At 35.2% G+C, this 13,025-nt stretch overlaps 1 protein-coding gene across 1 annotated transcript; it reads left to right on the plus strand.

Moving 5' to 3' along the window:
- The first annotated feature begins 11,167 nt into the window (after window positions 1-11,167).
- Window positions 11,168-12,640, plus strand: LOC110654927 (stearoyl-[acyl-carrier-protein] 9-desaturase 6, chloroplastic). The gene is made up of 2 exons (XM_021811066.2): window positions 11,168-11,848; window positions 11,936-12,640. The coding sequence occupies exons 1-2, from the start codon at window positions 11,183-11,185 to the stop codon at window positions 12,500-12,502; spliced, it is 1,233 nt and encodes a 410-aa protein (XP_021666758.2). The 5' UTR covers window positions 11,168-11,182; the 3' UTR covers window positions 12,503-12,640.
- The last annotated feature ends 385 nt before the right edge of the window (window positions 12,641-13,025 follow it).

The following is a 13,025-nucleotide window of genomic DNA, read 5'->3' on the forward strand; positions in this document are numbered from 1 at the left end:
GTCGAGAGCTTCGCGGGAATATAAATTTCAAAATTTTTTGACACCGTTTTTCGGTGGGTCCCACGGAACTTCGCAGTGTTTTTCCGAGCATTAAATGAGCTTAGAAAATTCTAAAAAATTTATGTACTAACCCCCATGTTGTGGGCTTCGTGTAGGTATCCTCAATTCGCGGAAATTCGACAGTTGACCGGGTCTGCGAATTTCCGGCCAGACAAATCTATTACCGGAAAAGTCTTCGAATTGGACCGAGGTTTGGCTATCCCCCCATTGTAAGACGTCCCGAGCGCCTCCTCGGAGTCGGAATCGGCAAAGGTAAACCCGAACCTTGCTTTTTTGTAATTTTCTAGTGCTTAAATAGGATTAAAAATCCATAAAATATTCGTGGTAGCTCAGAAAACTATGATTCTTTTTGCAATAGCCTAGTAATATTGCTAAGGACCGCGGGGCAAAGTTTTAGAATTTTTAGAACTTGTTTGGGTAGTTTTTGCAAAAATGATCAATTATAAGGACTAAATTGAAATTTACATATTGTGATGGATGACTGATTTGATGGGTAGTTTTTGCAATAGCCTAGTAATATTACATAAAAGTTTAGATGACTTGAACAACTACAATTGCAGAATTCGAATAAGACTGGGATATAGGTGAGGTGTTTCAACCAATAGGAAGACAGAAAAAAATGGAAGGCACCAATAGGGAATGAGGAAGAGGTGTGGTAGGATTTGGAGTCTTAGGATGATAAAGTTTAGATGACTTAAACAACTACAATTGCAGAATTCGAATAAGACTGGGATTTGGGTGAGGTGTTTCAACCAATAGGAAGACAGGAAAAAATAGAAGGCACCAATAGGGAATGAGGAAGAGGTGTGGTAGGATTTGAAGTCTTAGGGTGATAAAGTTTAGATGACTTAAACAACTGCGATTGCAGAATTCGAATAAGACTGGGATATGGGTGAGGTGTTTCAACCAATAGGAAGACAGGAAAAAATGAAAAGCACCAATAGGGAGTGAGGAAGAGAGTGGGGCCAAGGAGGAGAGAGATATTTTGTTATTTTAATTTTTAGAAAATAATTAAATGGGTCTCATTTAAAATTCCTAACTAGGCTTTCTTAGGCCCATGGAGCCCAATTAAACTTAATTAGATCCATTTAAAAAAACTACCCATATTAAATTTAAACAAAATAAAATTTTATTTAAATTTAATTAAATTAATTTTCCCAAAACTTTATTATTATTTTTATTTTTTTCAAGATCATGCCACGAAATTAATAATTCAGCTCAATGCCTCCAATTACTCATATAATTTTTCATCATCGGGTTTCCCACGGCCTCAATGCACATACTCATCACAAAATAAGGGTCTACAGTTTGCCCCCCACTTTGGCGAAAGTTGAAATCAATGCGAAAGCATTGCTCAAGTTTCATCAAAGTGAAACTCAAATTTCTAATAACTATGAAACATTGGCTATGAGGATCAAGTATATCTTGCTCGGTCGACATACTCTATATTATGAGACTAGCTACGGTCTCATAACAGTAATAACTGTGTCATGTGAAAAATGAGTGTATCTTGCTCTGTCGATACACTCTGCATCATGAGACTAGCTACGGTCTCATAACAGTGATAACTGTGTCATGTGAAAATTGAGTGCATCTTGCTCTGTCGATACACTCTGTGTCATGAGACTAGCTATGGTCTCATGACAATGGCAACTGTGTGATTTGAAATGTTGTGGATTCGTATTTAGGACCGCAGTCCTAAACTACCTACGTATCCCCCTCATTATCCTGAGGAAGAATCAGACCCACTCGTAGTTCGACACTTGAAACTGTGGTGATGCATGTTCTTCTACGCCTTACACACCTACAGGTGACATGTTGATGCGTGTTCTTCTACGCCTTACACAACTATGCCATATGCCCTAAACAACGTCTAAGGACTTACCAAAAAAATATCTGTCATGAAATGTTGTGGGTTCATATTTAGGACTGCGGTCCTAAACTACCTACGTATCCCCCTCGCTATCCTAAGGAAGAATCAGACCCCCTCGTAGTTCGACACTTGAAACTGTGGTGATGCATGTTCTTCTACGCCTTACACACCTACAGGTGACATGTTGATGCGTGTTCTTCTACGCCTTACACAACTATGTCGTGCGCCCTAAACAACGTCTAAGGACTTACCAAAAAATATCTAATTCGTGATTTGAAAAAAGTTGGGATAAATTGGTCTCAAAATTCTCTCTGATTTTTGTGCTTCCTGTATGCTATTTCCTATCATGAGAATGCAAATTTTATTGGAGATTCTATAAAAAACATAGTCCTCTGAGGGATCTCTTTTGCAAAAACTTTCTTTTAGCCTCAAAATTTTTGAGAAAAACCATTCACTAAAAAGACTTCCTTAAGGTCACAATACAATTTCCCTCTAATTTTTCTTTTTCTTCTCTCCCCCTATGGTTTCTTCCTTGACTCATTTCTCTTCCATGAACTCCATTCTCTGTGCCCTAACTTTTGCCTGAAATGCCTTTTTCAGTTTTCATCTCAGCGGGCTTGCTCTAACTTTTGCCTAAGCGGCCCTTTCGGGTTTTCCACTTAGCGAGCTCTCTTTTTTCTTTTCTTTTTCTTGTTCTTTTTCTCTTTTTTTGAAATTAGACAATCACCAGGATATTCATATCAAGCACCTATTCTATCATGCTCACAAGACAATAGGTTAAATCAAAACAATGCAGTTCAATTACTTAATCTTTTGATGTATCCCTCAAGACACAAACATTCACAATCATAATTAAATAAAACCTATTCCTGGTTAATGCAATAAAAACTTCTTTATTTATTCAGGTACACCATTACTCCCTCTTACATTTAGTTTTGCTAAATTTATAACCTTCCAAAGTTAGAAATAAGCTTTATAACCTGCTGAATGGCCTTTTCAGGTTTTCCATCCAGATCTTCTCTCATCTCTCCTTTTGCCTAGACTGCCTTTTGCAGGTTTTCGATCTAGCATTTTTTCTTTTCTTTTCTCTTTTTTTTTTCTTTTTCTTTTTTTTTTTGTTCTTTTTTCTTTGACCCTTACTTTTGCCTAGACCGCCTTTTGCAGGTTTTCAGCCTAGCGGGCCTGTCTCACACAAAGTACCATTTGAGCCTGTCTAAATTGACTAGTTCTTGAAATTCATTCCCATCCAGGTCTGATATTCTTACAGTAGCAAGATCTTTTTTACTATGTATGGACCATCCTAGCTTAGGTTAAACTTTCCTCTTAAATCAAAAGGGACGGGCCAAGCTTGTTTCAAAACCATGTCTCCCTCTTTGATCTTTCTTTGCTTCACCTTCCTCTGATAAGCCTGCATATGATACAAGGCTCATATCCTCTTTTCATCAATCAAAGCTAGTTCTTCATATCTCTTCTAGGCCCTACTCATTTTCTAGGATCTTAGCTTTTAGCATCACTCTTAAGGATCTGACCTCTTACTTAATGGATAGCATTACTTTAGTCCCATACACTAAAGAGAATAGGGTTGCCCTCATGGATGTCCTTGTAGTACTACGATAACCTTAAATAACATTAAGGAGTTTTTCAGGCCAATCCTTATATGTTTCGAACATTTTTTTCCAACTAGAACATTTCCATTCATATGGGGACCACACATTTCCTGCAAGTATTTCTTTCATTATTTGCTCAGCCTATTTTTCTATCACACATAAGAGTTTGTAGAATTGCCCCCCAGCTAAAGTAGGTTGAGTGGCTAATCCATGAATTGTTGCTCTATCTCTTTTGTAGGCTTATTGCGAGTATTCTCTCACTTCCAGAGACCTCCTTATGTCTTCATATCATTTTCCTTCTCCCTCTAGGTCCACATGTGTTACTATTAATCATTCATAGCATGAAAATTTACTCCTCATTAGGATAACTAGCTAAGTCAACTTTTGATCACTCTTTTCCTATGGGGACACCAGCGTGGCTTGGGAATCGGCCATCTGATTTTAAGCTCGAGGCATGTGCTTCTTGGTACTTTGTTAACAAGGCTATAAATTTATCTCTTTCTTTTTGGGTTAAATCTTCAGCTAACTTAATGTCTTTAGGATTATTTGGTGTACCCAAATTAATAGAGATCGATTTTGATGCATTAACAAAAATAGATTCTAAATGATTATGAATGCCATGCATATGCCCATTAGAATAAACATCAAACAAGTAAGCAGAAGGACTGCGAATGTTATTGATCTTTGTCTCGAAATCTTTATCAAGTACATCAGAATTGGAAACATCAATATCACTACTGTGAGCATTACAAAAGATAGACTCAAACATAGGGGTATAGCTTTAGGTGTTTGGCTTTTCATGCAGTCCTCAGATCAATGGTGCTGATTTTCTGCTTTAGCTCTTTCATATGTGGTAACCCATAATCATATGTCAAGGTAATTGCCCCCTCTTTCAAGAACTTAGGAGACTTTAGCTCTTCTTCCTCTTCTGTTAGGTCATAGCCTAAACCATGACTCGTGATCTGCCCCATCATCTCAAGAAAAGTCACCAGACTATCTATACTTTCTCCTAAGCCTTTGCTATCCCTTTCTTCATAGTAGCCACTTTTAGATCCATCTAGTTTTTATAGATCTCGACAACTTGAAAATCAGACACTAGTGGAACTGAACCATTTAGTTGTAATGCAACTATCTCCTCATCAGAATCAGTCCAGACATCCAAAGGACCCTCATCATAGCTAGAATTATCACAAATGTCAATAACCATTATAGACTGAGGTTCATTGAGCTTTTGGATGGGTTGGATAGGTTCACTGGGCTTTTGGATGGGTTGGATAAGGTCATTGGGCTTTTGGATGGGTTGGATAAAGTTAATAATTCTGTTAGAGTTTTTTGGGGTGATGGAGATCATGTAGAGACCTGGTGTAGGTAGAAATTTTGGCTAGGCATGGGGCTTTTGGGTTGATTTTTTGGGTCAATCATCCTTTTGGCATCAATTAGGTCTTAGATATCATGCTTAAGTTGAAAGCATCAGTCGGTGTCATGACTGTGGGCTTGGTAAGACCGGTAACATTGGTTGATATCATAGCTAGGTGGGAGTGGATTTGGTAGTGGTTTGGGTGCTAAGAGCTATAAGAGGTCTTGAGCTTTGAGATGCTCCAAAACTTCAGATAAGGGTTGGCTGAATTGGAAAAATCTCCTTGGGGTGTGAGACACAATTTGAACCTCAATAACTTTAATGCCACTTAATTGGCCTACCTTGGGGCCTCTTTCTAAAGTTGACCACAATTGTTTCTTCTAGCTCAAACATATTGGCATTCAATATTTCATCAAGCACGGCCATAATTTCTTCCATCTTAAGTAGTGCAGGTGAAATCCTTACTAGTCTCCTCCCTTCCCTAACCCAAGTGACCTGATTGGAAGTCTCTTTGGTGTGTTTTGAGGCTATGTTTGCTCAAAAAAATAGGATTTAAGGGTTAACCTAAGCATGCTATGTACATGAATGCAATGCATGAATGGACTATTTTTTTTTCTTTTTTCTTTTTTTTTTCCTTTTATTTTTATAAAACCAAAACTGAACCATACCAATAGAACCAAAACTGAACCAAAACCAGACCACATAAACTGAACTAAAATTGGACTAAAGACTGAATCAAAACCAAAAAAAAAAAAAAAAATCTCCAGAATTGAATCTTCGCCCCCTTATACCTTCAACTCTCACGTGCAGGGTAAGAAAAAATTCTATTCTAGGCTATGGTACACTGGACACACCAACAGGGGGTGGTCCAAGACGATCCTTCCCTCACAAACAAAGGATTTATATCCTTAAAGTTTAACCATAAGTAAGCATCCTCTTGCTTAACATGGGTTTTGAAATGGACTTGGGCCTATACACACATTGGGCCTATGCATAGGCCTAGGTTCATCTCAACTACCACTAAAACTTATGGTTTGAACAGTAAGGTTATAAATCTAGCACAACAAAAATCTATGGGGTACCTAGGGTTAAAATCTATGGCTCATGGGCTTCATCGGGTAGGAAAAGGGTCACCCATGCGAGAGCTTGTCCATTAAGCACAACGGCCGGAGCTGTGGCTCTTTTATATACTCGAAGGTATGGGCATGGAGTGCTAGCATTCACCAATTCGTCATAGCTCGAGTAGAACCATGGTCTCCTTGGCTAGTACTAACGAGGCTGAAAGGGTAAGGGTGATCCGTGTGATAGTGTAGTGCAATGCAAAAAGTTTAACAAAGGAATAATATTAGACTAATAGAAACATGTTGGAGTAACTATCCATTTAGTCCCCAGTGGAGTCGCCAAACTGTGGGAGGTGGGGCGTGAGGCGAAATATCATCCATTAGAATTATATAAAATGCACCAGGTAATGCCCAGGAAAGATGGTGGAGTCACAATGGTCTCACTTAAGTACCACCTCCTTAGACAAAGATTTCCTAGACATGCACTTCATACAATCCTAATAGAATCAAACCACTGGTAAGTACCGTCTTCCCATAACACTACCACGGTACTAAGGATTTATGCCACAAAGGCATAGATAGACAGGAGTCGCCACCCGGGTAATAACCGGGACATATTCAGTGTTTCTTCCGAGGGTCATGGATGTCAACTTACTCCTTGCAGAGTTTCCACAACCGTCATTACCATAGCCCAATGTCTAGGTTCGGGATAGTGGGTACGTAAGGGGAAGGTGTGAGGCACCCCTTACGCCTGGTCTAACCTCGTTAATTCGAGTGCCAGTCCTCTACTAATGTTTCTAGAAGTCTTGTTTATTATTCCTTTATTAAACTTTATCCTAAAAAATGCAATTCTAATCCTACACACGCAAGTAATTCACAAAAAGGGTTGTTGTTTACACACAATTTTCATGCATAAGTAATTCCTATCTATGGGGTTGCTAATTATTTAAATGATATTTACCAGATGACTAAAATTAATTTATTATTGGGAATTTAATTTACAAACAAATTCAATTTCAAATAACCCTATGCTTCTATTTAACCTAATTAATTAATTTTCACCAAGTTACCCTAAGGATAATTGAACTAAGTTAATTATGTACATGTGTAATTTATTCTAATATCACATAAGTCCCAAACAATCACAACCTAATAAAGATTTCTAACATGCAAATTTATTTTACAATTACCAAGTACTAAATTAAATTTATTTTACATGCCAATATTAGTTTAATTTACAAACAAGATTAATTTTAATTTACAAAGTATTTATTTAAATTAATTACATGCAAAAGTCAGTTAAATTAAAAACAAAGTTAATTTTAATTTACCAAATGAAAGTTCTATTATTACTACAATTTCATGCCAATGGTTATTTGAGAAGTTTAGAGCTACTTACTTGTTGGTAAATGCAGTTGCCATTGGGGCAAGCTACCCTTAAAAAAGGGTCTTCTCTTCTAGTATGGCAATGATATCCCTGGCTTACTCCCGTTTAGCTCCATATAAGCTCCGCGCAAATGCCCTCTTTGGTACTTACCTTAGGGCTACTTACCAATTTTGTTTGTAATAAAAAATAAAGAAAATAAAGAAAAATAATAAAAGTACGAGAGACAGAAACTAAACATGTGCAGAGTTGTGTATCCCCTCAAATTAAACATGATTACATGATCTATATGAACATATAAAATAAATTGAAGACAAAGAGCATAGAATTAAAATATTGTGTGGCATAGATCTTGAAAAGAAAACAATAAAAAACTGACCTTATAGAAATCTTGTATGCAAATCTTCTTGAAGAAAAGAAAAAAAAAATAAGAAAGAACTCAAAGAGTCTTGAATATCTCTAAATTTCCTATAGCTCTGAATTTTCTCTTCCTCTTTCCTCCCATCATCCCCTTCTTCTCTTCTCTAGTAGGGTATTTATAGGGTTTTGGGAGAGAGGTGTGATAGGGTTTGGAGTCTTAGGATGATAAAGTTTAGATGACTTGAACAACTACAATTGCAGAATTCGAATAAGACTGGGATATAGGTGAGGTGTTTCAACCAATAGGAAGACAGAAAAAAATGGAAGGCACCAATAGGGAATGAGGAAGAGGTGTGGTAGGATTTGGAGTCTTAGGATGATAAAGTTTAGATGACTTAAACAACTACAATTGCAGAATTCGAATAAGACTGGGATTTGGGTGAGGTGTTTCAACCAATAGGAAGACAGGAAAAAATAGAAGGCACCAATAGGGAATGAGGAAGAGGTGTGGTAGGATTTGAAGTCTTAGGGTGATAAAGTTTAGATGACTTTAACAACTGCGATTGCAGAATTCGAATAAGACTGGGATATGGGTGAGGTGTTTCAACCAATAGGAAGACAGGAAAAAATGAAAAGCACCAATAGGGAGTGAGGAAGAGAGTGGGGCCAAGGAGGAGAGAGATATTTTGTTATTTTAATTTTTAGAAAATAATTAAATGGGTCCCATTTAAAATTCCTAACTAGGCTTTCTTAGGCCCATGGAGCCCAATTAAACTTAATTAGATCCATTTAAAAAAACTACCCATATTAAATTTAAACAAAATAAAATTTTATTTAAATTTAATTAAATTAATTTTCCCAAAACTTTATTATTATTTTTATTTTTTTCAAGATCATGCCACGAAATTAATAATTCAGCTCAATGCCTCCAATTACATTTTACAGTCATATAATTTTTCATCATCGGGTTTCCCACGGCCTCAATGCACATACTCATCACAAAATAAGGGTCTACAGAGCTGAGCTCCCATTTATTTTTATGCTGATGAGTATGTAGAGGGTGAGCTGAGCTCCCCAATTGAGTATTTATTGTGTTTACAGGTCGGGTGAGTCAAAAACTCCCCGTTGAAAGGTCCATTTTATGGCCGGACTCTGTCCGGTTGATTTCTTGAAATTGGGCCCAAATGGGCCTTAGAGTTGGGTTAAGTGAATAGTTAGGCTTACTACGGGCCTCGGGGGCTTTAGACTGGCCCAGATCCTAGTGCCGGTCCGGCCCATAGGTTGGGTCGTGACAACTACCTTAAAACTCTCCCTCATATTTCTTTCTCCTTTGTAATCACACATTTTTCTCTCTCATTCTTTCTTTATTTTTCTTCTTTGATAGAAATAAGTAGGAACTGTATATAACACATGTAAAAAAGATAATCAATTTCTCTAAATTTTCAAACAAACAAGACAATAATTCTGAAAGTTGTTTTTTAATAAAAAAAAAACACAAAGATGATAAACAGGGAATTTGTTGAAAATATTCGAACATTTGTAAAAAAAAAAAATAAAAATTTATATTTAATCTCCACACGACAAATTTTGCAGAAGAATATATTTTTTAAAATATTGTATTTTTAAAATATAAGAATTAATTAATTAGTTTCATTAAAATAAATAAATGAATTAAATGGTAGTATTTTTAAAATACAAGAATTAATAAATTAATTTTATTAAAATAAATAGATTAAATAGTATTTTGACTGGTACTGACAAATAAAAAAATTTGATAATAAAATTAAATAGTTTAATAAAAATAAAATATAATGATTAAATAATATATTTTTTAAAATATAAATATTAAATAATTTTCTTAAAGATTAAATAATAATTTTTTCTAAAAATTGATATGAATACAATTAATATGAGAGTTAAATCATGTTTGCACATTAAATTAAATGAACTTTAATATATATATATAATTAAAAAAATGTTTTCATAAATATAATAATATATTAATCCTAATGAGTCCTAATGGAAGTATTGTGTGGCAAAATTAAGTTAAAAAGAGAGAGAAACGAAGACTTTTTTTCTTTTAGAAAAGAGAAATAAAGGCTTAAAAAAAAGTGAAAAAAGGAAGAAAAGAAATGCATTTATCATAATGAGTTGTAGAGTGCAGAAATAGGCATAGTTGTTACAGCAAAATCAGGACTTGCGCAACTATATTTTGGTCTACCTGTTATTGACTAAAATCCAAGCACCGCCATGGATTCTCCAACTCATTAACAGTTGGATTGCTAACTATTAACTAATAACTATCATCGTAATGGCTATTAAAAATTGGTGAAAAGAAAGTCTATAAAATCTGCATATTTATGGGCTAAACTCAGAGATTAGTGATTTAATTGGTCTAATTAGAAAACAAATTTTCGATATTACCAAAGAAACTGTGGTGTCATTCATTAGCATCTCATGCCCAAATTCACAAAAAAAAAATATATATATCTTCTTTTTCCAAAACCCACAGTTTTTTATTCCTCTCCACTCAAAACCACTGCACCCCTTGTTTTCTTACCTCCCATTTTCTTTTCCAAAATTACCCTTTCACCCTTTTTTTTTTTCCACATTTCTTTTATTTCACCTGTAAAATAATTCAGGTACTCAAATTTAAATTTGATTAATATTTTTAAATTTTAAATTTATTTTAAATTTAATTAAAAATTAATTTTTAATTATTTAAATTCATTCTAAATCTAATTATTATTACTAAATAAATATTCAAACTCATTTAATTTTATATATTTTAATTAATAAATTATATGAAAAATTATTTTTATTAATAATTTATATTTTAAAAATTTAATAATTTTATAAAATATTTTAATTTTATTTTATATAAAATAAAATATATAAAAATTTATAAATATTATTATAAAAAATATATATATTTTTTATATTTAATTAAATATTTATATAAATGAGTTCGATAACAGATATTTAACGTGTAATATCTGAACTCATTACAGGTATTAAATTTTAAATTTGAATCTATCATAATCTCGATTATATATTACTCAATCCTATTTTATTATGATTCAATCAGATCGACTACTCATAAAACTCTTACCTGTTACTATCTCTAATTTCATATCCAATGATTTGCCTATTACATATTTTTGTTTTTATAAAAATACATTAAATTAGTTTTTATTTCATTTTAAAAAAATATATTAAATTATTTTTATTACATTTTAAAAATTATATAAATATTTATTAAAAGAAAGTTAAAATTAAAAAAAATAATTAATAATTCTTAATTTTTAGGATGTAATATAATTAAAAAAAATCAAATGCGTTGAAGTTTTAATTTTTTTAATTTTAATTTTATTTAATTTAAATTTTGATTCTTGCGAGCGTTTAAACTCTGAGTGGTACTACTGTGATTTTGTGGAGAAGAAAGGTTGTATTGATAGTAATTTTTTCTATATATGTAACATGCCCTCCCGTGCTTCTCTTGCTACTCCACGTGTACTCGACGAGCAGCACCGACGAACTACCATGCAAGCCTCACACTACCTCCATCAATTTCCATGCACCTTACATTCTCGTCACTGCCTTACACCACCACCATCGTCTACCGTCAGAATCCGTCGTCTACCGTCCATCACTGCCATGGCTGCTCCACCAACACTATTAAAGCACCAGAAGACCCACTCTATGCCACCAGAGAAAGTAGAGATATTCAGTTCGCTAGAGAATTGGGCCACACAAAATGTGCTGCCGCTTCTTAAACCAGTAGATCTGTGCTGGCAGCCGCAGAACTTCCTTCCTGACCCCGCAATACCATTCGACGAGTTTACCGATCAGGTCCGGGCGCTACGTAATCGGACGTCCGAGATGCCTGATGAGTACTTCATAGTGCTGGTGGGTGATATGATCACTGAGGAAGCACTGCCTACGTATCAGACGATGATTAACACGCTGGACGGCGTTAGGGACGAGACCGGAGCCAGCCAGAACCCATGGGCCATGTGGACCCGGGCCTGGACCGCTGAGGAGAACCGGCATGGTGATCTGCTTAAGAATTACTTGTATTTGTCGGGTCGGGTTGATATGCTCATGATTGAGAAGACGGTGCAGTATTTGATTGGAGCTGGCATGGTGATTTTTCTGTTTTAAATAAATATTTTTATAATTGAGATTATAATTGGGGATTAATAGGTAATTAAGTGTGTGGTTAACGTGCAGGACCCTGGAACGGAAAACAACCCGTACTTGGGCTTCGTGTACACGTCCTTTCAAGAGCGAGCCACATTCGTATCGCACGGCAATACGGCGAGTTTAGCTAAGGAAGGCGGTGATCCAGTACTGGCGCGCATATGCGGGACCATCGCAGCAGACGAGAAGCGCCACGAGAACGCCTACACCAGGATCGTAGGAAAGCTCCTTGAGGTGGACCCCAATGGTGCAATGCTAGCGATAGCCGATATGATGCGAAAGAAAATCACGATGCCGGCCCACTTGATGTATGATGGGCAGGATCCACATCTCTTCGAACACTTCTCGGCGGTGGCGCAGCGGATGGGAGTATATACCGCTGATGACTACGCAGATATTTTGGAGTTCTTGATCGGACGGTGGGCATTGGAGAAGTTGGAAGGATTGACAGGGGAGGGGAGACGTGCACAAGACTTCGTGTGTGGTTTAGCACCTAGGATTAGAAAGCTGCAGGAGAGAGCCGATGAGAAGGCTAAGAAGATGACGCCACAAGGCGTGAAATTTAGCTGGATTTTCAATAGGGAGGTCCCCTTGTAAAATCTGTGGGACCTTTTTTTAATTTTCGTTGTTTTTTTTTTTCCCTAAACTCTGAAATTACTTTTTTTTTTTTATGTTTGGAAAACTAAATTAATAAGTTATTTGTTATAAATGAATTTCATAAAAAATTAGTTAAAATTTTATATCAGTAATTTTAATTAATTAATTAATTATATTTGAATCCTTTATAAATAAATTTTATTTATTGAGGCCCAAGGCATAATTACAGATAAATGAGCCCAGAAACTCAAATTAAAACGACAGAATTTTTAAATTCAAAACTGGCAAAACCGAATTGTTTTCTTGGCTCAATCAAATTGTTTTTGTTCTTTTTCCTGTAGGAGAGATGAAAAATACACATATATCGAGTTTAGCGATGATAATGAATAATTATTAAAATTATGATAATTTTGATAAAATTTTTATTTTTATATATATTTAATGTAATGTGCATACATTTTCACAAGCGATGGAGGAGGATGCCTCACATAACCAGCAGAAACACTCACACACATAATCCCAC

The sequence above is a fragment of the Hevea brasiliensis genome, chromosome 16 (genome assembly GCF_030052815.1).
Source record: "Hevea brasiliensis isolate MT/VB/25A 57/8 chromosome 16, ASM3005281v1, whole genome shotgun sequence".
Lineage (NCBI taxonomy): Eukaryota > Viridiplantae > Streptophyta > Magnoliopsida > Malpighiales > Euphorbiaceae > Hevea > Hevea brasiliensis.

Excerpts from the sequence above, each read along its gene's own strand:
- LOC110654927 (XM_021811066.2), top strand. The coding sequence starts at position 11,183 with ATGCCCTCCCGTGCTTCTCTTGCTACTCCACGTGTACTCGACGAGCAG. Across the intron at positions 11,849-11,935 it reads ATTTGATTGGAGCTGGCATG|GACCCTGGAACGGAAAACAA; the intron begins GTGATTTTTCTG and ends GTTAACGTGCAG.